The following is a 25,204-nucleotide window of genomic DNA, read 5'->3' as shown; positions in this document are numbered from 1 at the left end:
AGCCTCTTGAGAGCTCTTATCCGGCCCGCAAGCCAGCTGAGGCAGGCACCCCCACCCCCACTCCAGATCTGGACTGGTGAGGCATGGCCCAGCCCGACCAAGTGACATTTATGTCATATCTGGCTCTCGTAACAAATGAGCTCTACACCCCTGAAATCCTTAAGTGGTAGAAAAAGTGGTAGGGAGAAAAGATGATGAAGAAGAGGAGGAGGAGTTGCTTTTTATATGTTGACTTTCCCTACCACTTAAGGATGAATCAAAGTGGCTTACAATCACCTTCCCCTCCCCACAACAGACACAACAGAGGTAGGTGAGGCTGAGAGAGTTCTGAGAGAGCTGTGACTAGCCCAAGGTCACCCAGCTGGCTTCATGTACTGAAGTGGGAAATCTACACCACATGGAGGTACTATACCATGCTGGCTCTCGGTTGTAAAGGCTGTGGTTAACCAAAAAACAGTTACAGGGGACCAACAACCAACAGCAATTTCATTACTTGTTTGTGTGTTTGTTGGATTTATATGCCGTCCATTCCTGACTCGGTCAGGCTCTGAGCGGCTCACAACACTTCAAATACAATTAAAATAGACATAATCTACAATTAAAGTTGATTTCATAAGTTAAACTTTAAAAACCAGGCACCCTCAACTATAAGCAGCATAAATAAGTAACAACGATGGGAAGCCATACAGAGGGAAAGTGAACAATATAATCCAGGAGCAAATGATTGAAGGGAAGGGAAGGGAGGCCAGCAAGACAGAAGTTGCATCAGGGCCCTCTAGGACTGAGGGCCCTGAAGCTTAAGCTTCATTCGTTTCATAGTAGATCCGCCACTGTTTGGACTCTTTCCCTCAGCAGTGCCCGAGCCAGACTACCCCCTGGTGAGGTCTCCTCTGGAGCAGGTGAGTACAGGGATGGGGCCGCCACCCCCGGACAAGGATATTTTAGCAATTAAAAAAAAATCCACATCAAAACATCTCGCTTTTAAGAAAACGAGCTAATGCCAATTAATTATGAATGAAATAGTGTCTTAGCAACGTGGAGAGGGACCCATTCACAGTGGTTATGACAAAACGTCCTTTTTCAATAATGCAGGGAAACATGAGATGGAAAAATCACAAATGCAAGATCATTAAGTGGGCCCTGGTCTTTGTGTAGCGGGCGTGCTCACTGTAGCGTTTCCTGTAAACCATAAAGCCCCAGCAGGCGATCAGATAACCTCTCCTTTCAACACCTTGTTGTGTAACGTTCTACTTGAGGCGTGCTCCCATTTAAAGTTTAGATCGTACGAGGAAAAGGGACACCGTAACCCGGCGAAACCCTGGCAACTTGAATTTGACCTCTTCTTCTGAAACTTTCCCAAGTGGAAAAACTGTTTGTGTGTCTTTTAAGCCAAAGAGATGACAGCGTCCTTCTCTGAATGTCAGCTTTGCTTGCGTTCAATGCCAGTCAAGCTGCATATTTGCTCCCAGAAAACAACCTCAGCCTCTGCCAAGAAGGTAGCATATCTTATTATGAAATTGCAAAGCTCTCACAATCACATTTACAACAGCAGCATGAAGGGCTAGGTACATAGCAACCTTTGCAATATCAGTTTCATAAGCCTCCCTCCCATAGGATAGTCTGGGCAGAGGGCACTTGAAACCTCTCGAAGGTCCCTTTGCTTTCCGGGACTGTCTCCTTCTGCCGGTGACAAGTACTTTGATGCCCTGACCTGGATGGCCCAGGCTAGCCAGATCTCGGAAGTTAAACAGGGTCGGCCCTGGTTAATACTCGGATGGGAGACCACCAAGGAAGTCCAGGGTCGCTCCAGAGGCAGGCAATGGCAAACCACCTCTGCCCTGGCCTGGATGGCCCAAGCTAACCTGAGCTCAGAAGTTCAAGGTTCAAGTTTGTTGGAAACAGCCAAAGGCCATTGCAAAAATTAGGCTAAAAATGCTATAAGTTCATATAACAATCTTTTGATAACATTTATATTTACATTTGAGTCCACAATTAAAACTCGAGGAAAAAAGGGGGGAGTTTTCTCTAGAGTCTAGACCAAAGCTTCTTAAACTGTAGGTAACTGAATGTGGGGGTAGTGAAAAATTTGGCAATAGTAAAAGGTTTCTTTATGATTTATTATCAGTAAATGTTTGATTTGTATACCTATTTTATATACCTATATACCCGGGGTTGTGTAAAAATTTCTCAGGTGAAAAGGGGTCGCAAGTGGAAAAAGTTTAAGAAACCGTGCCCTAGAACAATCTCGAAAGCTAAGCAGGGTTGGCCCTGGTTGGTACTTGGATGGGAGACCACCAAGGAAGTCCAGGGTTGCTACACAGAGGCAGGCAAAGGCAAACCACATCTGAACGTCTCTTGCCTTGAAAACCCTACGGGGTCACCGTAAGTCTGCTGCGACTTGATGGCACTTTACACACACACACACACACACACACACACACACACACACAAAGGAATCTAGTCAGTCAAGTTAGGGAACTTTATTGTGTTCCACCTGGCTTCTTTCCTTGGAAGTTTTGCCCTGTGTGTTTGTAGCATTAGTTCTTCTGTATTTCAATAGCTCTTCTTGTAACACTATAATATTACCATACTATACTATAAACTCAATTCTTGCAATATATGGTAAATAGCCCTTTGTCCTTGCGCCTCCAGGCTCCTTCACACCCCGAGCTCGGCCACACAGCAGGGCACGCCCCGATTAAAACGGGCGTTGCCTGGATGGGGGCCGGGAGGGATGCTCTGGGCCCACCCCAGCCAAGCCCCACATTCAGCGGCGGCAGCCAGTCCAGGCCTGCTGCAGGGCTGAAGGAAACATAACCCCTGAACCGAACAGAACCGTGGGCATGCTCAGCTTGTTTTACAGAACTCACCTCCGGTTTATGTGATGCTTTCCTTTATGTGTCCCTTCGCCAATTAAGAGATTCTTCAGGACTTTCACTCTGCATCAGGGCATGGCAGCCCGAGAACTGGTTTGTCGGCTAATCAGCGTTGGTTGCTCTGAGCTGCTGCTGTCTTTGTTCTAAGAGAGCCAGCGTGGTGTAGTGGTTAAGAGCGGTGGTTTAGAGCGGTGGACTCTGATCTAGAGAACCAGGTTTGATTCCCCACTCCTCCCCATGAGCGGCAGGTGCCAATCTGGTGAACCGGGTTGGTTTCCCCACTCCTACACATGAAGCCAGCTGGGTGACCTTGGGCTAGTCACAGTTCTCTTAGAGCTCTCTCAGCCCCACCTACCTCACAGGGTGTCTGTTGTGGGGAGGGGAAGGGAAGGAGATTGTAAGCCGGGTTGATTCTTCCTTAAGTGGAAGAGAGAGTCAGCATATAAAAACCAACTCATGAACACATGAAGCTGCCTTATACTGAATCAGACCCTCGGTCCATCAAAGTCAGTACTGTCTACTCAGACCAGCAGCGGCTCCCCAGGGTCTCAGACAGAGGAAATTTCACATCACCTACTTGCCTAGTCCCTTTAACTGGAGATGCCGGGGATTGAACCAGGGACCTTCTGCATGCCAGGCAGATTCTCTACCACTGAGCCATAGCTGCTGCTGTTGCTGCTGCTTCTCCTCCTCCTCCTCCTCTTCTTCTTCTGATAACATCTGTGTCTACACTGAACTTGGTTTTTTTCTTGATCAGAACCTCAACGCTGAAGGAAGAAAGCAGTTTGCAGATGAGTGTGAACTGTTTAGCTGCCTCGTTTGCTGTTTGCCTCTCATTCTTGGGGCCCAGCGTGGCTTTTGTGATGGTGAAATTACTTGAAAGGTATGGGAGTTGTTCAGGGTTGCAGCTGCACTCTTCTTCCATTTGCCATTCATTCCCAGGGGGCTCATACAGGAAAACTGTCCTACAATCTTTGCTTTGATAGGCACATACTTCAGGCTCATTTTATCCCGTGCTTTCGGCAAACACAGTGGGGCTGAGATGGTTAACTTCCTTTCGAGGGCGAGCAAATAATCCTCCTTTGATTTAAAGGCTAAAATTATGGTCATAATGATTTCAGAAAGTTAATATCGTAAAAGCAGTGAAATGAAATTTTCTGGGCTGTATGAAACGGAAATATTTTTCCCCTTGGTCTTGGACACGCTCCAATCCCTCCAATCCTTTCTGTTTAATCTCCAGTAAGATAGGATTGGGCAGCCTGAATACCTCTGACTACCCCAAGCTTGTCAGCGCTCAGAAGCTAAGCAGGGTCAGCTCTGGGTAGTATTTGGATGGCAGACCCCCCACCCACCCAAGGAAGTCCTGGGGTTGCTACGCAGCAGAGGAAGGCATCGGCAAATCACCTCTGCTGATTTCTTGCCTTGAAAAGCCCCCCAAGGGGTCACCATAAGTCGGTCACGACTTGACAGCACATGATGATGATGATAAGGATAGAGCTTGTGTATGTGTGTGCTAAGCGCCCTCAAGTCACTTCCGACTCATGGTGACCCTATGAATCAGTGCCCTGCAAACATCCTATCTTTAACAGCCTTGCTCAGGTCTTGCAAATTGAGGGCTGTGGCTTCCTTTATAGAGTCAATCCATCTCTTGTTGGATCTTCCTCTTTTCCTGCTTCCTTCAACTTTTCCTAGCATGATGTTCTTTTCCAGGGACTCTTGTCTTTCTCATGATGTGACCAAAGTACGACCGCCTCAGTTGAATCCTTTTAGCTTCTAGGGTCAGTTCAGGCTTGATTTTATCAATAACCCTCTGATTTGTTGTTTCGGCAGTCCCCGGGATCGCCCCCCAGGACCCATAACACTCTCCTCCAACACCGCATTTCAAAGGAATCTACTTTCTTCCTATCAGCTTTCTTCATTGTCCAACTTTCAGACCTGTACATAGTAATAGGGAATACGATGGCATGAATTAACTTGATCTTGGTTGCCAGTGATGCATCCTTACACTTAATGATAGAGCATACATTAGAAGAATAAAAGAAAAAGTTGTCTTGAAAGAAGGCTAGCTTTCTTCCAGCTGTGTCATTACTCAGAGATTGAGTGTCCTTCCCAAATCAAGTCATTCCAAAATAACTGAGGAAAGTCACTCTGCATATCAAATTCTTTTACCCCTGTTTTGCTTTTGTTGGATGAGGAATCCGAGATACAACCTTCACTTTGTATTGTTATTTCAGTATAATAGTTGTGGAAAATCTAACTCCACATTGGATGGTCTCCTCCATGGTGCATATGAAAACAACAAGACTGGGGGAAGTTTGGCACACCATCTCATAATTTGAGATTATCTGGACTTTATGTGGTACCACACATGGCACATAGCTCAAACAAGAGAAGCAGAGTCGTTTAGTGGTTGGAGTGTCTGACTGGGATCTGGGATCCCTGGGCTGAAATCCCCATTCCTTCAGGGACCCTTGCTTGGTGCTCTCAGGCCAGTCACTCGCTAAGGCTCACCTACCTCACAGGGTTGTGGTTGTTAGAATAAAACAGAGGAAAGGAGAACGATGTTGTAAACTTCTTCTTCTAAACTGCTTTGGGTACCTCCCATTGGAGAGACCAGCAGGGTATTAGATAAATAAAAGAAAATATTTTTTTAGAAGAAGGTTGTTTTTTATATGCTGACTTTCTCTACCACTTAAGAATCAAACCGGCTTACAATCACCTTCCCTTCCCCTCCCCACAACAGACACCCTGTGAGGTAGGTGGGGCTGAGAGAACTTGAAGAGAGCTGTGACCAGCCCAAGGTCACCTAGCTGGCTTCACGTGTAGGAGTGGGGAAACCAACCTTGTTCATTAGATTAGCATCTGTTGTTCATGCAGAGGAGTGGGGAATCAAACCCGGTTCTCCAAATCAGAGTCCACTGCTCCAAACCACCGCTCTTAACCGCTACACCATGCTGGCTCTCAGTTTAGTACTATTTTAGGCATCTGTTTATGGTAAATCATTGAATACATTATCCCTGTGATACATAACACTGCTGCCTTTTCTAAGAATTCATCTGAAAGTAACAGCCTGGGCAGTCAACAGGGTTTGTTTGGCTTGGTCGCTGAAATCTTGGGGTCTCTGCAGCCCGAACTGATTTGCAAAATCAAACACTTGCCAGAAAGATACTGCTTGTTGTGAATGGATCTGTGTTGCCTTGGTCTTCTGTGTATCACACACGGTCTTTTATTGGGGGGGTGGGACAGGGCACTGTCCAAGTCCGCATTTGCTTTTGCCATCCATTTATATTAGCGGAGGTGGCTTTGTAACGACATATCTAGGCAAGCCAGCAAGGAGAGGGGAGGAAAATCTTGGCTGAAAAGCAACTAACAAATCTCCAGAGGCACACATATCAAGGGCTGGGCCGCTTTTCACTCCCAACACAAGACACTGTCTTCCGAGTGCAGAGAAAAGCCAGATTAATTCCAAAGCACCTGCTGCCTAGCGATGCGTACAGCCGCCAGTGTTCTCCAGAGACGGGAAGAGTGCAGCATCCGAAACAGAACTGGAGCGCACAATACACCTGCACAAAAAGGTGAGGCAGGGAAGGTCATCTCCATCTGTCGTTTCCAGGCACTTTGGACGAGGGTGCTGTTCAGGAAATAATTTTGTTTGATGCCTATGTCCCGCTCCCACGCTTCCAAGCATCTTCGTGGGCTGCCATCTTTCCACAGTACCACGCATACAGATTTTCCTTTTGTATATCCCATTGCCACAGGGCCCAGAAATGCATGACATCCACTGTCACACAGTTCTCTTTCTCAATGCAGCTCAAGGAGAAGAAGGAGAGTTGGTTTTTATATCCCGATTTTCTCTACCTTTAAGGAGAATCAAACCAGCTTACAATCACCTTCCCTTCCCCTCCCCACAACAGAGAGAACTGTGACTAGCCCAGGGTCACCCAGCAGGCTGCATGTGGAGGAGTGGGGGATCAAACCCAGTTCACCTCGTTAGAGTCCGCTGTTCATGTGGAGGGGTGGGGAATCGAACCCGGTTCTGCAGATTAGAGTCCACCACTCTTAACCACTACACCACTACCAAGGCACACCCACTTGGTAAAAAATTACCACTGGAATATTGGTCAGCCCAGAGGGTGTGTTTGAGATAGATGGAACTGGCTGCCCTTGGTACATTCCATTTATAATGGTCCACCATACTGAGAGATCTGCCTGCAGAGATGGCATCTCACAGAAAATTAAAATGATACCCAACATTATGGTAAACATACATACCTATGTTATTAGGAAGACCTAATAAATATATGAATATATTACTTTTTAAGAATTTTAGTTAATTTTAGAGAGCCAGCGTGGTGTACTGGTTAAGAGTGGTGGTTTGGAGCGGTGGACTCTGATCTGGAGAACCGGGTTTGATTCCCCACTCCTCCCCATGAGCGGCGGAGGCTAACCTGGTGAACTGGATTTGTTTCCCCACTCCTACACACGAAGCCAGCTGGGTGACCTTGGGCTAGTCACACTCTCTCAGCCCCACCTACCTCACAGGGTGTCTGTTGTGGGGAGGGGAAGGGAAGAGGATTGTAAGCCGGTTTGATTCTGTCTTACGTGGTAGAGAAAGTCAGCATATAATGACCGACTCTTCTTCCAGTTCTCAGCTCAACCCTTAGGTTCCCTGTACTTTTTTTGGGGTGGAGTTCATTTCCCCCCCCCTTTTGGGGAGTAGTCTTTCCAGGAAACCTGTAAATATTTCTAAGCCATATGCCGCAGTCTGGTTTGGCTATGTCCAAATAAATATTAAGTCGAAACTCTTTGCTGCCTAGTGAACTAAGGATGACTGTGCACTGTCTCTTTATATTCCTCTCTCAATATTTCGGTGTGCTCTTTTTAAAAAGAAGTTCTGGATCGTCTGTAGGGTGACCGGCTCCGAGTTGGAAAATGCCTGGAGATTTGGGGGGTGGAGCCTGAGGAGGGCGGGGTTTGGGGAGGGGAGGGACTTCAATGCCGTAGAGTCTAATTTTCAAAGCGGCCCACTTTCTCCAGGGGAACTGATCCCTATCGCCTGGAGGTCAGTTGTTAGAGCAGGAGATCTCCAGCCACCACCTGGAGGCGGGCAACCCTAATTGTCTGGCAGTGTGCGGAAGCTTCTGTTCCCACCATCCAGCGTTGAGAGTGGGATGCCTTTTTTTTAACCCAGAAACTACAGTTTTCACAGTCAGGGAGCAAGATGAGTTCCGCTTTTTTCAAGTCCTGGGAGCCGGAGGAAGTGGGATGGTAATGAGTAACCAGTGGGAGCTGGGGGGGTGGGGTCAAGAGAAAGCAGCTTTCAACTTCCACATTCATAGATAATGAAATGTAATCCTTGGCACTTCTCGTCTGGCAACAGCCCAGGTGCAGCACCGGGAAAAGTAGCTACAAATTGCCAGCCTCCTCATGTGGCAAAGCCATTACGGTAATTTGGATGACTAGCCCTGAGAAGAATCTGAGCCAGCGTGGCGTAGTGGTTAAGAGCGGTGGTTTGGAGCGGTGGACTCTGATCTGGAGAACAGGGTTTGATTCCCCACTCCTCCCCATGAGCGGCGGAGGCTAATCTGGTGAACTGGATTTGTTTCCCCACTCCTACACATGAAGCCAGCTGGGTGACCTTGGGCTAGTCTCACTCTCTCAGCCCCACCTACCTTACAGGGTGTCTGTTGTGGGGAGGGGAAGGGAAGGTGATTGTAAGCCGGTTTGAGTCTCCCTTAAGTGGTAAAGAAAGTTGGCATATAAAAACCAACTTTTCTTCTTCTGTATCTCCAGGAAGAAGTGTGTTCTCATCTGTTGAGGTATTTCCTCTCCAGTTCAGTAAAAAATATGTCATAAAAGTAGACACTTTGCAGGGAAGAAGTCAGCCATATATGTTTCTACTTTACGTAGGGTTGCCAGATCCCTCTTTGACACTGGCAGGAGGTTTTTGGGGCAGAGCCTGAGGAGGGTGGGATTTAGAGAGGGGAGGGATTTCAATGCCATAGAGTCCAATGGCCAAAGCAGCCATTTTCTCCAGGGGAACTGATTTCTATCGGTTGGAGATCAGTTGTAATAGCAGGAGATCTCCAGCTAGTACCTTGAGGTTGGTAACCCTAACTTTATGACATAATTTTTACTAAACTGGCGAGCAGATCCTCAACAGATGAGTCCACGCTTTTGCCCCTACTGATTGGGGGGGGGGGGAGGCAGCATAGTATAGCCTGATATCATCAGATTTGGGGGGGAAAGCAGGGTCAGTACTTGGACGGGAGACCACCGAGGAAGACTGCAGAGGAAGGCAGTGGCAAACCGCTTCTGCTTCTCACTTGCCTTGAAAGCCCCTTGCTGGGGACTCCATTAAGTTGGTATGTGTACAGGAGACCTCCAAGGAAGGCCCTACAAAAGAAGGCTATGGCAAACCGGCTACGTGTTAGGTGTGTTAAATCAGCAGCCTTGAAACCCTTGAACCATATGAGTCTCTGTGCTGATCACTGCTAGGTCGAGTGTTATCCGCAAGAAAGTCACAGTCCTCAACTGTGTCTGTACAGAATCCCAATCTGTCATGGGGAAAGCTTTTGTCTGTTATTGAAGTCCTTAAATACTTGAAGGGCCGTCATATAGAGGAGAGTGCCAAGTTGTTTTCTGTTGCCCCAGAAGGTTGGACCAGAACCAACGGGTTGAAATTAAATCAAAAGAGTTTCCATCTAGACATTAGGAAGAACTTTTTAACAGAGCGGTTGCTCAGTGTAACGCTTCCTCAGGAGGTGGTGAGCGCTCCTCCTCTGGAGGTTTTTAAGCAGAGGCTAGATGGCCATCTGTCAGCAATGCTGATTCTATGACCTTAGGCAGATGATGAGAGGGAGAGCACTTTGGCCAACATCTTGGCATGGAGTAGGGGTCGCTGGGGGTGTACGAGGGGAGGTAGTTGTGAATTTCCTGCATTGTGCAGGGGGTTGGTCTAGATGACCCTGGTGGTCCCTTCCAACTCTATGATTCTATTCTATTCTATGAAATCTAACCTGATCTCAATCTTGAATAGCCTTTCAGGACCACATTGGGTTCCCAGCTCGGAGCAGAATGTTTGTGCCTTGTATTTTATTTCCCGAGCTCTCAATCACAGATTTTATCGTCAGTACATCAAAGCGTTCTAAATGTCATCAGCGCCACACTGGAGCACTCTTACATTTCCAGTGACAAGATTAAATCATAATTCGCCAAGCTGAGCAAAACAGATTGCTCCAGCTGCTTTGGACCGGTTGCGTAGAAAAGCAAAACGCACTGGGATGTTGTTGTTTCTTCACAGTTCTTGGGTTTAGATTGAAAGCTTTGTGCATATGAGTGGGAAGAAAAGCTGTATCGGGTCTCCAACCTTTTTGAGCCTGTGGGTACCTTTGAAATTCTCACACGGTGGTGGACGTAACTATAAAATGGCTGCCACAGGAGGCGGGACCATAAGCACAGAGGAAGCCCAAGGGCAGGGGAGAAGAGGGGTAATTTAAATAATACACTGGAAATTAAGATTAGTTTTATTTTGTTAAATAATGAAAGGGGGGATTAGTAAAAAAGGAAAACAAATAAAATCAGGCAACAGGTACAACGAAGGGGAATATGAATTGAAGTACAAAAAATAGAACTAAAGAACTGATGCAGGAATGAAAACAAATAATAAAAAAGAAATTTAGGTTCTAATTGTATTTATGATGATGATGGCAAAGAGAGTCCGTGCGCTTGTAAAAAGTAATGAATGTTATCCTATTTTTCTTTCCCCATTTCCCTATTTTTCTTTTCCTGTATCCTGAAAATATCAATTAAAAAAATACACTGGGAAGGAGGAGTGAGAGAGAATAAAACCAGCACTGTGGTGGCAGCTGCAGCCGAAACAGATTTTTTCAATCTGTATAAGAACAGAAGCCCTTCTGGATCAGACCAAGGTCCAGCAGTCTGTTCACACAGTGGCCAACCAGGTGCCTCCAGGAAGCCCACAAACAAGACGGCTGCAGCAGCTTTATCCTGCCTGTGTTCCAAAGCACCTAATATACTTGGCGTGCTCCTCTGATCCTGGAGATAATAGCTGTGCATCATTCACTAGTATCCATTTTGACTAATAACCATGGATAGCCCTCTCCTCCATGAACATGTCCACTCCCCTCTTAAAGCCTTCCAAGTTGGCAGCCATCACCACATCCTGGGGCAGGGCGTCCCAAAATTTAACTATGTGAAGAAATACTTCCTTTTATCAGTTCTGAATCTCTCACCCTCCAGCTTCAGCAGATGACCCCGCATTCTAGTATTACGAGAGAGGGAGAAAAGCTTCTCCCTGTCCACTCTCTCCATACCATGCATCATTTTATAGACCTCTGTCATGCCTCCCCTTAACCAACTTCAGCCCTAAGCACAGTCAAGCAGATCTTCAGGGACCAATCAGAAGCCCTGCTGGGCATGAGCCCCACCTGGCCCCACCCACTTTTTAAAAACAGTGGCTGGGCGCCAGGAAAGGTGGCAGCATCGGTGACCACTGAGCTACATAAAAGAAAGAATTCAGATGGTACGCAGGTATCCCCAGTTAGATTGACCATTCTGGGGAAAACATATCGCAGAGTCTTGACTGCCCAACTTTATGGATCAAGGAATAGGGTGAAGTTGCGGGTCAGAAAAAAGCAGGTCTCCAAAAAATACAGTTTAGTCAAGGGAGTCTGCTGCCTTCCCAAAGTAATATCAGAAGTCGCTGGGGAAAACGCAGGCGGCTCGACGGATCAGCAAAGATCCCTTTTGAAGGTTTTGATAAGAAACAGATTTGACGGTGCCAAAGCAGACGGAGCTTATCAATGTAGAAAAGCAGAACTGACAAGCCTGCCTAAAATAGCCTTTTCAGTTCCCCCCCCACCAGAGGCTAGACTGTGAATCACGGGTTTTACTGACAACAGGCATTTCCCCAAAAAGGCAGTGTCTGCAGTTGCAGGTGTTCTTCTGATGCAAACATCTGTCAGCCTTCATCCTGGTAGCAATGATGACCCGGTGTCCCATTCCCCCCCCCCCCGTCACACTATTTTTTTCTGCTCTCATCCTTTGTAAATGTCAGGACTGGGTGTTCCCCTGCAACTGGGGTCTCTTCTTCACTCTCTTTTGTCATCTCAGCCTGCTGCCGTGTCCACCGGTTTCTAAAATGTATCAAACAGGCCGCTGAGAATGACCAGCGAGCCTGACCACGCCGTTCCTCTGTCCCCAGGACCTTATCTCTGATGGAAGAGGGTCTTAGAGAGCCAGCGTGGTGTGGTGGTTTGCAGTGGCGGATCTACATTTTTGGGGCCTTGAAGCTTAAACTGTTATGGGGGCCCCTTCGCAACCAGCAACAATAGGGCAACATTCAACAAGGCCGTGGCCCCAGCCTGATGGAATGTTCTTCCAAGTAACATCAGGGCCCTATGGGACCTTCAGAAGTTCTGCAGGGCCTGTAAAACCGCTATTCCACCAGGCCTACAATTGAGGGCAACCACAGGTGGTCATCGTTACTGGCCTCCCTCTCCTTTTCCTAGGAGCTTCTGATATGAGGATTGGGCTGCTTGGCCGGACCTCCAATGGCCCTGTAATTATATGAGTACCATCTTGTTAACTGTATTGAATGGTTGTATGAATTTTATTGATTAGTTATGAATTTTAGATATATATGTTTTTATTAAGATTGTTGTTACCTGCTGTCAGTAAGAGAGAGGAATGGGGATCTTCAGTAGCTGCCACCACTCTGGTGTGAGCCTAACTCAGGAAGGCCCAGAGCACTCTGCCTGCCCATGGTTGCTTTTTCTCCCAACAGGGTATACTTTCTAGGTGACCAAATGAGGCATGAGGACCCAGGGCAGAGTAACAAACAGTTTATTTAAAAGGTCTAATAATAATGATAACTCAAGCCACAATAGGACGACAAAACCAGTAAAGGCAGGGAATCAAACAAATAAAAACCCTAACACATCTATCTTTACTGTCCCTAGCCTTCTCCTGGCACTAGGCCTCAGGCTATCTCACCCCTTCCTGGAGGAGGGATCCCTCCATCTGCAGCAGCCCCTTCCCAGCCCTGCTCCCTAGGAGTGAACCCCCTCCCTTTAAAGGCAAAGCATTTTATTCCTTCTCCCTAGGCACCACTCCCTTACCCCTGATTGGCCCTAGCCTTCCCTCCAAATCCTCTTCCACCAATCAAGAGGCCCAGAGGGTGCCTGGGAGATGTAAGCCTGGTAACTACTTTAAAATAGGCCTCCCTAGGGCCTGTAGGCTGCACTTGAGGCCTAGGATCATGACACCCACCCTGAGCCTGGCTTTGACCAGGAATGAGGGCGGGCTACAAATTTAACTAATAAATAATAATAATAGGGAGGGGGTCATCAGAGGGATAAAGAGGTGAAAATCTGATCTTTTGGTGTTAAAATGCACAAGCTAGACAAATGCAGCCTGAATTGAGAATTCAGATGTCTTTTTATGGTTCTGATTGGCTCTAGCCTAAGGGCTGAGCTATAGAATTTTTAAGCCATGCACCAATGAAGGATTTGAGGATCCAGCTGCCAAAATGTAGGCTATGAATAGATTCTGGTGAGCTCAGTGAGCACTTACAGCTGGGGGTTCGAGCACTGCAAGCCCCAAGAAAATTTTGAAATTTGACCAATTACAGGGACATTTTGAGGCCATGTGAAATGGGTATTAGACAGGCTGACCATATTTCCTTGAGACAAAAACGGGACATTGGGATGGCAAAAACGGGACAGGGGTTATGTAATATTCTGTAATCATGAAAAAGCAAGATGATAAAAAAAAAAGTTTTATTACCCAAACTTATTGAGTTTCTTCCGTGACAGAACCCATACAAAAATTTAGGTAGATATAGAGGGGGACTGGGTAAAATCAAATTGAGAAATTTAAAAATAATACTGTTATTTTATACTACATACAACATTTCACTATATTTTAGTTGTTTTAGCTAATCATATTTCTCAAACCAAGAGCTTAAATGAAAATATTTTTTATGCTCCTGGGACCATGTTTTCTCAATATGTCCCAACTATACAGCAATAGGAACACGAGTACATGGATGCCATATTCAGAAAAATAATGTGCAATTAGGAAAATATAGGAAATATCCTATATTTAATTGTAATAATTTTATATAATTTAAAGCAACAAGATAAATATTAATGCACTGCTGATATCATGCTGCCCTTGTACAAATCTGTGGTGAGACCACACTTGGAATCCTGTGTACAGTTCTGGTCTCCACACCTAAGAAAGGATATTGCAGAGCTTGAGAAAGTGCAGAAAAGAGCAACCGAAATGATCAGGGGACTAGAGCAACTGCCCTATGAGAAGCAGTTTAAACATTTAGGGCTGTTTGGCTTGGAAAGAACACAGTTAAGGGGGAGACAGGATAGAGGTCTATAAAATTATGCATGGTACAGGGAGAGTGGACAGGGAGAAGCTTTTCTCCCTCTCTCATAATACTAGGTCGTGGGGTCATCTGCTGAAGCTGGAGGGTGAGAGCTTCAAAACTGATAAAAGGAAGTATTTCTTCACACAATGCCCAGTTAAATTGTGGAACTTCCTGCCCCAGGATGTGGTGATGGCTGCCAACTTGGAAGGCTTTAAGAGGGCAGTGGACATGTTCATGGAGGAAAGGGGTATTCAAGGCTATTAGTTAAAATGGATACTGGTCATGATGCATACCTATTCTCTCCAGGATCAGATGAGCATGCCTATTATATTAGGTGCAGTGGAACACAGGCAGGAGAATGCTGCTGCATCATTTTGTTTCTGGGTTTCCTAGAGGCACCCAGTTGGCCACTGTGTGAACAGACTGCTGGACTTGATGGGCCTTGGTCTGATCCAGCATGACTTTTCTAATGTTCTTCTTATGTCCAATAAGGAATTTGAAGCAGAACATGGAACATGATCAACAGTATTCTGAATTGGTTCGTGTAGGTTATCCGGGCTATGTGACCATGGTCTTGGTATGAACTCTGACTGTGAAAGCCTTCGACAGTATTCTGAATGTTCAAGTAACAGCGGAATTAGGCACCTTAACGTGGAAAACCACAACTAAAACTGCTGGTGTAGCCGAGGCATTTTGTGACCCACGTATTCCACCCCTGGGGCTGTCAATCCAGTCCCAGAACACTTCTGCTAGTCCCAGGGGCTGTCATTCAACTCGGGGGGGGGGGGGCTGTCATTCCAGTCCCAGAACACTTCTGTTTGTCCCAGGGGCTGTCATTCCACCCCTGGGGCTGTCAATCCAGTTCAAGAACACTTCTGCTCATCCCAGGGGCTGTCATTCCACTCTGGGGGCTGTCATTCTGGTCCTAGAACACTTGTGCTAGTCCCATGGGCTGTCATCCCAGTCCCAGATTAGTGTACCTGGGTTTAAGGACCTTACTGGAAAATCCATTCCACATTTTCTTTGCAACTCTTTTTGTGCTGTAATGTATTTCAATGGAGCTCATGCAAGCCAATTGGCAATCCAGGCTCCCATTATCTTCAATGGGCTGTGCAGCCTCTCCCTTTGTTTCTAATCGGCTAGCCTGTCATTCGTTTTATTGCAACCCGGCTTCACCTCCTTGCTTTCACCCACTCTCAGAAACTAGCCACAATGATCCTGAGGTGGCCAGAAGGGAGGGGAAGGCAAGCCTTGCGCATTTTTTGGCATGCGGCTTCAGCACAGCGGGTGGGAATGTGTTGTTTGACAGCCACGTTTTGCTTCCACCCATAACTGGAAAGTTGTCCCTTTTCCTTCTGAGTGTAAAATAAAGCTGCGTGGTAAGGGCGAGGCAACAAAACTGGCTTGGTGTATTCAAAATGGGACAAAATAGACATTTTAATTAAAAAGATGGGATGGCTAGGAAATATGACAAAAATGGGACTGTCCCATTCAAAATGGTACGTATGGTCAGCCTAGTATTAGAACATGTTCTAAAGTCAATATTAAATACTTCAACCCATTGGCTTATGATTCTATCACTAAAAAATTCCATTGATTTTGTAAAGAAATTCACTCGTTAAAAAAAGTTGCTTCGGGGGCCCCTCCAGGATTGGGGGCTCTGAAGCTTAAGCTTCATTAGTTTCACAGTAGATCCGCCTCTGGTGGTTTGGAGAGGTGGACTCTGATCTGGAGAACAGGGTTTGATTCCCCACTCGTCCATATGAAGCCAGCTGGGTGACTTTGGGCTAGTCACAGCTCTCTTAGAGCTCTCTCAGCCTCACCTACTTGTTGTGGAGAGGGGAAGAGAAGGTGATTGTAAGCCGGTTTGATTCTTCCTTAAGTGGTAGAGAAAGTCCGCATATAAAAACCAACTCTTTGTTTAGGACTGCATTTTACTAATTTAGTTTTTATGTATCGGCAGTCCTAATTGGAGATTTTAAATTGTGATCTTCGGGTATTTTTATAATCGTTGTTTTATTTACATGGTGCGCCACCTTGACATCTGCAAGGTAGAAAGGCAGCTAATAAATGTTTTAAATAAGTATAATGTTTTCTGTATACAAACTAGGCAAATATTTCCCAGAATCAGCAGTGCTCCCTAATTCTCCTCCCCAGTCCACTTACCATATCCATACATTATTTTAATAAATTCTATCCCTGCATGAAATACTAAGTAATTCAAAAACATAAAATTGCAGCACCTTTGAAAGTCTTCTCCACTTAGGAATATATTTGAACCATTCTGCAGTTGAAATCTTTGCGTATCTTTTAAAAAAATGTAAATGCTGTGCATGAACACACATACTTTATTAAGAAAGAGTCTCCTAAAATAGCACCAGAATAAAAATGTCTTCAAAACGGGCACCTTCATCTCACAGTCCTATGAACCAGAGATTGAAATCAGTCGGCACACCAGGCCCTCAAGGGTCATGATTAGGAACTCCACAAAACTACGAAGGCTTCCTGGTCAGAAGTAAAACTGGGAGATGAGCAGAGAAACCGGTAAATGGTGCTCCCTGCCTCTTGGATCTGTGTTTTGCTGACATGGACGGGATCAGCTCACCACTCAAGCATCAGCTCAAGGCTCCACAATTGGAAGAGAGCACTGACTCGCCATGGGAGGGGATGGGTGCGGCCCATGCTCATAGTTGCTTCCCCAGTCCGCACTGCTGCTTCATGCCCGAATCTGAGGCAGGCTCTCGAGATGTTCTGTCGGAGAAATGCAGAATTTGCTTTTGCCATTGCTTCAGTACACTGAGTAAAAACGTTCACTGAACTATTTGCTGTGAGCTCGAAATCTTTTTCCTGATCGTATAAGTGTGTACATGTAGCAGCTTGGCTTATTTCCTGCATTTGTTGAAGGACTTTAGCCTATAAAAGGGTGTCCCAGGCCATTTATGCATGGGAGGTTTTGCCTTGGATTTGCTGCTTTCTAGTTGCACATTTTTCCCATCCAAATTCTCAAAACTCTGCATGGGGGCTTATTTTTGAATTTTGAGAATTTGGATGGGGAAAACGTGCACCTAGAGAGCAGCAAATCCAAGGCAAAACCTCCCATGCCTAAATGGCCCCACAGTCAGTCTTCAAGTTTCCACATTACTTTTTTTTTTAACTAACATGACTCCACTTTAACATAAAAAAATAACTTGGATTTTTTCCTCCTTCCAACATAGAATTTCCCCATTGTACTATTCCCAGAGATTACGGTAGTCCAAAGCATTTTTGCGAAGGAAGAGAGTTAATTGGATCCAGCCCCGAGATTTTATTATCTATGCCAGGGGTCCCCTACCTTCTTGAGCCTGCGGGCACATGTGAAATTCTGACACGGCATGGTGGGAGCAGCAACAAAATGGCTGCCTCAGGAGGAGGAGCCAGCCACAAAATGATTGCCACAGCTTGACTTCAGTAACGTAGCGCAGTTCCTTGTGATGTGGCAGCAGCTGATGCCAAAGCAACACTTTAAAACACCTCCACAGCCAATCAGATCTCCAGTGGTCGATCAGAAGCCTTGCTGGGCAAAAGTAAAAAGACTTGGTGGGCACCAGAAAAGGTGTCAGCGGGCGCGATGGCACTCACGGGCACCACATCGGGGTCCGCTGATCTATGCAGTTGTTGTTCTTTTCTTTTGCTTTGTTTAATGCTGGGGGAAGAAATGCTCCGAAGCTAACACATCCTCCTTCCCTTTTTGTGTTCCAGGAATCTGAATTTTTGACTCTGGAGTTCGATGAGCTCAAACTAAATCAAATGCTGAAGAAACTTTCAGAGATTGAAGGCAGCATTACTTCCCTGACCCAAGCAACCTAGCCTTTGGACTAAAACATTGTGCATTTTGGAACAACGTTGACTTCAGTAATGACTATTAATTTTTTTTACAGCCAATGTGGTTGTTATAAAAGTACTTTACAGCCTCATCTGTCTAATATTGGAATAAAGCCAATGAAAATCTAACGATAACCCAGCAAAAAATATGCGTTTAAATATTCAAAGTTAATTCTGTCCATTACAGTCCAGTTGGGCTTGATTAAAATAAATAGGCAAGGGCCTGCAGGAAGTATTGCAACTAAAATAAAATTGCCCTCGGGGGCAGCTTTCCGTGAGAATATTTTCCTGTGTGCTAGGACTCTTCTAGGAGAGGGGCAGAAAAGCGCCTTGCTTGACTGAAAATGCCTGGCCATCCTCGAGTACCCTTGAGCAAGGGGGAAGTGGCCCGATTCTTCCTGTTTGGTTGAGCTCTGTGAACTCTGCAGCTGAAGTAAAATGATGTTAAAGTGCTTCAAAGGAGATATCGACAGGAGCCTACAATACCGCTGTGCCTTAATCAGTAGGAATCCATAGGACGGGTGTATTCACGGTTAGGAAGGGCCGTTGTGTTTGGAAAGTGTTTGGAGTAATCAGATTCTAAAGAGGTACTTCTGCCAACTCAATCAGAGTGAAAAATTTCTCATAAGTAAGCATATTGCATGGTTGCTCCCAGTTAGTCCCAGCTTTCTTTTTTGGGGCATAAAGGCCACATTTAGACAATGACATAGCTCCGTTGGTGATGGGTACAAACAATTTGATTTTGGGCTTACGCACTCCCTCTCTCCCTACTTCCCTCACACACAAAAGTTTTAACGCATGGTGAAATAGTGGAACTCCCTGCCCCAGGATGTGGTGACGGCTGCCAACTTGGAAGGCTTTAAGAGGGGAGTGGGGATGTTCATGGAGGAGAGGGGTATCCATGGCTACTAGTAAAAATGGATACTAGTCAGGATGCGCACCTATTCTCTCCAGGATCAGAGGAGCATGCCATATTATATTAGGTGCTTTGGAACACAGGCAGGACAATGCTGCTGCAGTCGTCTTGTTTGTGGGTTTCCTAGAGGCACCTGGTTGGCCACTGTGTGAACAGACTGCTGGACTTGATGGGCCTTGGTCTGATCCAGTGTGGCCTTTCTTATGTTCTTATATTTATGCAGCAGCCCTACTGAGTATAAAAATGAGTGTCTTGATGCTGCATGAATCTGCTTCTGGTATCCATTAAGTCCGTGCAAATGAAAGAACTCAGTTGTCGTTTGCTAATAGGCATTGTTGCCATTTGAATAGGAGGGGCGGCCCCTCCTTCCAGAAAGTTGGCAATCCTGGCAGCGAGAGGAAACCTGTAAGGAGCCAGAGGTTCCGCTTCCAACCCTGCTGTTCTTACAGCAGTTGATCTGCTAAGGCCTCTGAGTTCCATCAGAAACTATGAAGGGCACGATCGAGTCCAAAAACCTCGCAGTGCCGTTTGACAGAAAACCACGGTCGCTTTCAAACAAACAAAACAAGACTTTGATTTCATACGCACATCTTGGATGTGATGTTTTTGCAATCTAATAAACAGCCCAGGTACAAGACTATGGACTTCACCCCCCCTTCCTTCGTGGCGATTTTACTTACAGTGCAATCCTCAGAAGGGTTACCCCCTTCTAAATTCATTGACTTAAATGGATTTATAAGGGTGTAACTGTACTTAGAATTGCATTGTCAAGCCCTTAATCTGTTTTCTTTGACTAATGCCAGTTACTTGTCAGGCGGGCAGTCAAATGTTACATCCCTCAAGCCATACGGAAGCAGGACAAACGTCATTAATTAATTCATTACCTAAAGTTATATCTCTACATATATAATGCATCCTACCACATCAGACATCGGAAGGTTTAGAGGTTATCAGAGAAGGCTGTATATGTTATCTCAGCTGGTATTTTCATAGCAGAGGGCAGCAACTTAGCTGCTTACACCATGCTCAACCCTGACCAATAAAATTTTAAGAGCCTTCGGCTCAGAGACCAGTTTTTTCTCAGCCAAAACAGCTTATCCAAGTGTCCTTTAATATAAAATCTACAAGGAGATAACACAGGAGCCGGCGATTGCATCAAATTAACACAGCCAGGGACAAAATGGACCATTAGCTGGAATGTTTTACTCCCTTTTTGCTGCAGAGTTCTAAGTGCGCTAAAAGACTTTAAACCCACCCAACCCCGGGTTTGTCTGAAGATTAGATGCTGCCTCCGGAGCCTTATTATAAAATTCAGCTTTGCGCTTTCTCAAATATGCCAGCTTTTCCCTGGCTGAACCCACCTCGTGATTTATGCATCCACTTGCTCGTGTTCCTGGGTTGCTTCCAAGCGACTGTTACCTTACCTCTTCTTCTTCCTAACAGATTACCCATGACAAAAACTCAGGAACCATTTCGGCTCGTGCTATTCTGTGGCCGGATCGGGCAAGTGGAAACATACCCGCCAACTTTCATTTCAGCGGGCTAAGTCGATCGTAGAGGTAATTTTTCCAGCAGGGTAGAAAATTACCAGGCAAAGCTCTGCCTACTCTTTAAGAAGCAATCCTAAACAGGCCCACTCAGAACTAGTTCCTGTTTTATTCAGTCAGGCTTAATTCCTGGAAACGTTTTAGGAATGCAATCTTAATCTCCAAGCATGTTTGACTCTGCCTGCAAGACAATCCTTCTGACTTCAGCTGGCTTGCCTAATGCATTTTTATTTTAGCAGGGGTTATTTTTTCACTTCTGTTTCTGCTAGTGGACTGGGCCCCTTTAAACTTGTGGATGATTATGGAAAGGATATATTTACAAAGTTCCTGAAGCCATTACCATGGCCCTGCTTCAATGTGCAGTTTAGAGTGGGATATTTATTGCTTGTATTTTTTCCCCTAAAGTCCTAATTGTCTTTTGGATCGACTACTGGAAACGTGAAAGCGTTTCAACTTGACTGATGATTCTGATGCATGTTCACACTAGTTTCTTTCTTGAACTCCCCCCCCCTTTTTTTTTTGCTGCTGTTTCCAGGCATTTTTTGTGTTAGCGTGTGTTAAATATTTAGAAGAGGATAGCTTAGTTTAGCTGAGGAGAGTTATGGCTGTTTAAACAGAGAGCCTTTTAAGGAGATGATTTCATGTCGCAATCACAAAGTTCTGAATAGCTCAGTGATCCTTTCCAGTGGCAACTTGGAACAGATTCCCTTTCACAAGGTTCAGAATGAATGGTTCCTTCTTGCCGGTTCTGAACATCCAATTTTAGATTAAATGGTTGAGAAGATAACACAAACATAGCTCTAAACAACTGGCTTAAACAGAAATCCAAGGTGCATTCCATGGCTGTTTTTCCATAAATGAGAAGACCTATTCTTCTAAAAGGAACATGACCTGGTTAGCCCAGGCAAAAATCAGATTCTACAACTAAAATCACCTGACCTGGATGGCCCAGGCTAGCGTGATCTCGTCAGAGCTCCAGAGCTAAGCAGGGTTGGTCCTGGCTAGTACTTGGATGGGAGACCACCAAGGAAGTCCAGGGTTCCTACTCAGAGGAAGGCAACGGCAAACCACCTCTGTTAGTCTCTTGCCTTGAAAACCCTATTGGGTTGCCATAAGCCAGCTGCAACTTGACGGCACTTTACACACACACACACATTCTTCTAAAGAGAAGACGTTGGGCACAAACAACATCATGGCCAAGTCTTGTTCTGAATTTCTGAAACCGTCCGGCTGGCTGATGTCAGAATGCTTGGGCTACATCAGGGATGTCAAACATAAGGCCCATGGGCCGAATCCGGCCCCTTGAGAGCTCTTATCCGGCCTGCGAGCCAGCTAAGGCAGCCACCCCCACTTATCTCGATCTGAGCTTGCAAGGCATGGCCCGGCCCAACCAAGTGATGTTCATGTCATATCCAGCCCTTGTAACTATGTAGTTCAACACCCGTGGACTAGATGGGCCTTGTGAACCAACAAGGCCCTTAATCATGTATGGGGATCCTGAGAGAAGGTTTTACTGGAGCACATAAGAACATAAGAAAGGCTATGCTGGATCAGACCAAGGGCCATCAAGTCCAGCAGTCTGTTCACACAGGGGCCAACCAGGTGCCTCTAGGAAGCCCACAAACAACTGCAGCAGCATTATCCTGCCTGTGTTCCACAGCATCTCATATAATAGGCACACTCCTCTGATCCTGGAGAGAATAGGTATCCATCATGACTAGTAGCCATGTTGACTAGTAGCCATGGATAGCCCTCTCCTCCATGAACATGTCCACTCCCCTCTTCAAGCCTTCCAAGTTGGCAGCCATCACCACATCCTGGGCCAGGGAGCACATCGGGCCTTATGAAAGACATCTCTCTTCCCCACGGTAGTCGAATGAGACAGTTGTCTTTCGCAAGTTGGTGCTTGAAGTGGCTTGCCGGGGTGCTTATCTCTCTCGGCTTGTGGGGAGCCACTCCAAGAGCTCCTTAGGATGGCAAGCTGGGGTACTCTCACATGTGTTGATTTAAGCAAGCACCTCAGCCAACTGCTTGACATGGAAGCTTGGAAGAATCCCAAGTTATTCATATCTGTTTATCAGTTAGATGTTTATCCTGCTCATCTTCCAAGGAGTTCAGGGCAGCATATGTTGCTCCTCTGTTATATCCTCGGAAACAACCCTACAAAGGTGAGACTGAGAGAGAATGACTGGTCCCAGGTCCCCTGGTGGGCTTCAGCATTGAGTGGGGATTAGGACCTGGTCTCCTAATCTCACCCACTGTGACCACTATAACACACTGTCTCTCTCGTTTCCAATTCATTGCTGTTTGTGGGCCTGGGCCGCAAGATAAGGAGAGAGTTTGTCTCAAAAGAAAATGTGTGGCGTAGCTGTGATTTAGTTTTGCCCCGATGACGAGTCGTATGAAACTTGTGTTTTTCAAGGCCAGCATGGCAACTGCTGTATTACACCAAGGTAAATATTTTAAGAAGTTCACTGTCTCCAAAAGGACGCAAAACAAAGGGAGGTAATTTAAGTGTGAAAAAACAAAGCGGAAAAGGAAAAACTCTAGCCCTGTTTGCAGGAATAATTCTCCACTACCAAACCCTCTTTCAAAATCCAACACTTCCAGGGTATATTAAATCACTTGACACAAATATGCTGCTCCTTAATTTCTTTTAACCCCTTTGCCATACCTTACAGAATTTTCTGCCTTCCACTGGATGTGTGTCTGTAGGTCAGTTCAGAATTCCAAATATGAGTTCAGAGATGGCGTGGTACAGCGTGTGAATCTTCAGAAATCTGGCTTTCATTTCCCATTCTTCTTTGAAGCTTTCTGTGTGGCTTTAAGCCAAGGTTGCGGTGAGTTACCATTGCCGTTATTGCTCCACAACACCAACCCACCTGAAATAGTGGCTGAAAGCCAGTAGGAATGTCACGCGTTGGATTGCCTTGCTTCACCACGGAAGCGGCAGCAAGGGTACTGCAAACAAGCAACAAATCTCCTTAGACAGAGACACGGAAAGGTGCCTTTGAAGGAAGCTGAGGCAAGAGCCACAAGGGAAGGGGCTCAAGCAAAGGCCCCCCAAACTTTTTTGAGCCTATCAGCACCTCTGGAATTCTGACGTGGCTGCAACCACAAAATGGCTGCCACGGGAGTAGGGTTGCCAACCTCCAGGTACAAGCTGGAGATCTCCTGCTATTGCAAATGATCTTCAGCCGATAGAGATCAGTTCACCTGGAGAAAATGGCCATTTTGGCCATTGGACTCTATGGCATTGAAGTCCCTCCACCTCCAAACCCATCCTCCTCAGGTTGCTCCCCAAAAACCTCCCACTGGTGGCAAAGAGGGACCTGGCAACCCTACATGGGAGGTGGAACCAACCACAGCCAGAGGAAGTGTAGGTGAGGAGTCGTTTTAAAAAGTACACTGGAAAAGGAGTGAGAGAGAGAATAAAGCCAACACTGCAGGGGCAGCTGCCACTGAAACAATGTTATTTTAATTGGCATAGCCAATCAGATTTCCAATAGCCAATCAGAAGCCCTCCTGTGTGGGAGACCCACCTGGCCCAAGACACTTTCTAAAAACACTTGACAGGCACCATGATGCCCAGAGGCGCGTGTTGGGGACCCTGTGCTAAAGAGAAGCCAGCGTGGTGAAGTGGTTCAGAGCTGCAGACTCTTATTTGAAGAACCCAGTTCGATTCCCCACTCCTTCACATGAAGCCTGCTGGGTGACCTTGGGCCAATCACAGTTCTCTCCAAACTCTCCCAGCCCCGCCTACCTCACAGGGCGTCTTTTGTTGGAAGAGGAAGGGAAGGCGACACTAAGCCAGTGTGAGACTTCTTAAAGGTAGAGAAAAGCGGGGTATAAAAATCTTCTTCTTTGTGTTACACCTGTTTGTAAGAACCAACAGATGTTCACTGTGTAAATGAAAGTGAGGACCAGAGATGAATTTGGGGTTTAAATTACATGCTCAGCTGTACATATGTCCAGTGTAATAAGTACTACTCAACATAAAGAAAAATCAAGTATATGCTGTTTGTGGATTCTGCATACATTCCCCGTAACTTGTGAAAAGGGCTAGAGAGAGATCAGGAAATGAAACCTGATTAAGATGCTCTGATCCCCACATGCAGCAATGGGGAGGGGCCGTGGCTCAGTGGTAGAGCATCTGCTTGGCATGCAGAAGGTTCCAGGTTCAATCCCCAGCATCTCCAGTTACAGGGACTAGGCAAGTAGGTGATGTGAAAGACCTCTGCCTGAGACCCTGGAGAACCGCTGCCGGTCTGAGTAGACAATACTGACTTTGATGGACCAAGGGTCTGATTCAGTATAAGGCAGCTTCATGTGTTCATGTGTTGAGAGGAAGGAAGGAAGGAAGGAAGGGCAGCCTGGCTTAGAACTGGCATGCAGCCCTGCAAATTGAGGCACTGTTTTGGCATCCTGCTTACCTGGTCCTTTGGTTTCTTATTGGTTCCTTGGAGAAATGTGAACCACCCCATCCCAGTCAGTTAATAAAGCCATAACACAGCAGAAGGCCTTCTGGTGCACTGTCAACTTAAGCAGTCACCCTACACCCCATGAGAAAGCCTTTCACAAGATCCCATCTCTCCTT

At 46.0% G+C, this 25,204-nt stretch overlaps 1 protein-coding gene across 1 annotated transcript in view; it reads left to right on the top strand.

Annotated features, from left to right (window-relative positions):
* Positions 1 to 18,275, top strand: part of COMMD1 (copper metabolism domain containing 1) — a 90,195-nt gene extending 71,920 nt beyond the window's left edge. Inside the window, exon 3 of the mRNA XM_056856437.1 lies at positions 18,022 to 18,275. Within this exon, the coding sequence (XP_056712415.1) occupies positions 18,022 to 18,129 (108 nt within the window). The 3' untranslated portion in view covers positions 18,130 to 18,275. The remainder of the gene's footprint in view (positions 1 to 18,021) is intronic.
* Positions 18,276 to 25,204: the final 6,929 nt, after the last annotated feature.

This window comes from Euleptes europaea, chromosome 10 (assembly GCF_029931775.1).
Source record: "Euleptes europaea isolate rEulEur1 chromosome 10, rEulEur1.hap1, whole genome shotgun sequence".
Classification (NCBI taxonomy): Eukaryota; Metazoa; Chordata; class Lepidosauria; order Squamata; family Sphaerodactylidae; genus Euleptes; species Euleptes europaea.
The sequence above is the reverse complement of the archived record's forward strand: the minus strand, read 5'-3'. Positions and strand labels throughout refer to the sequence as shown.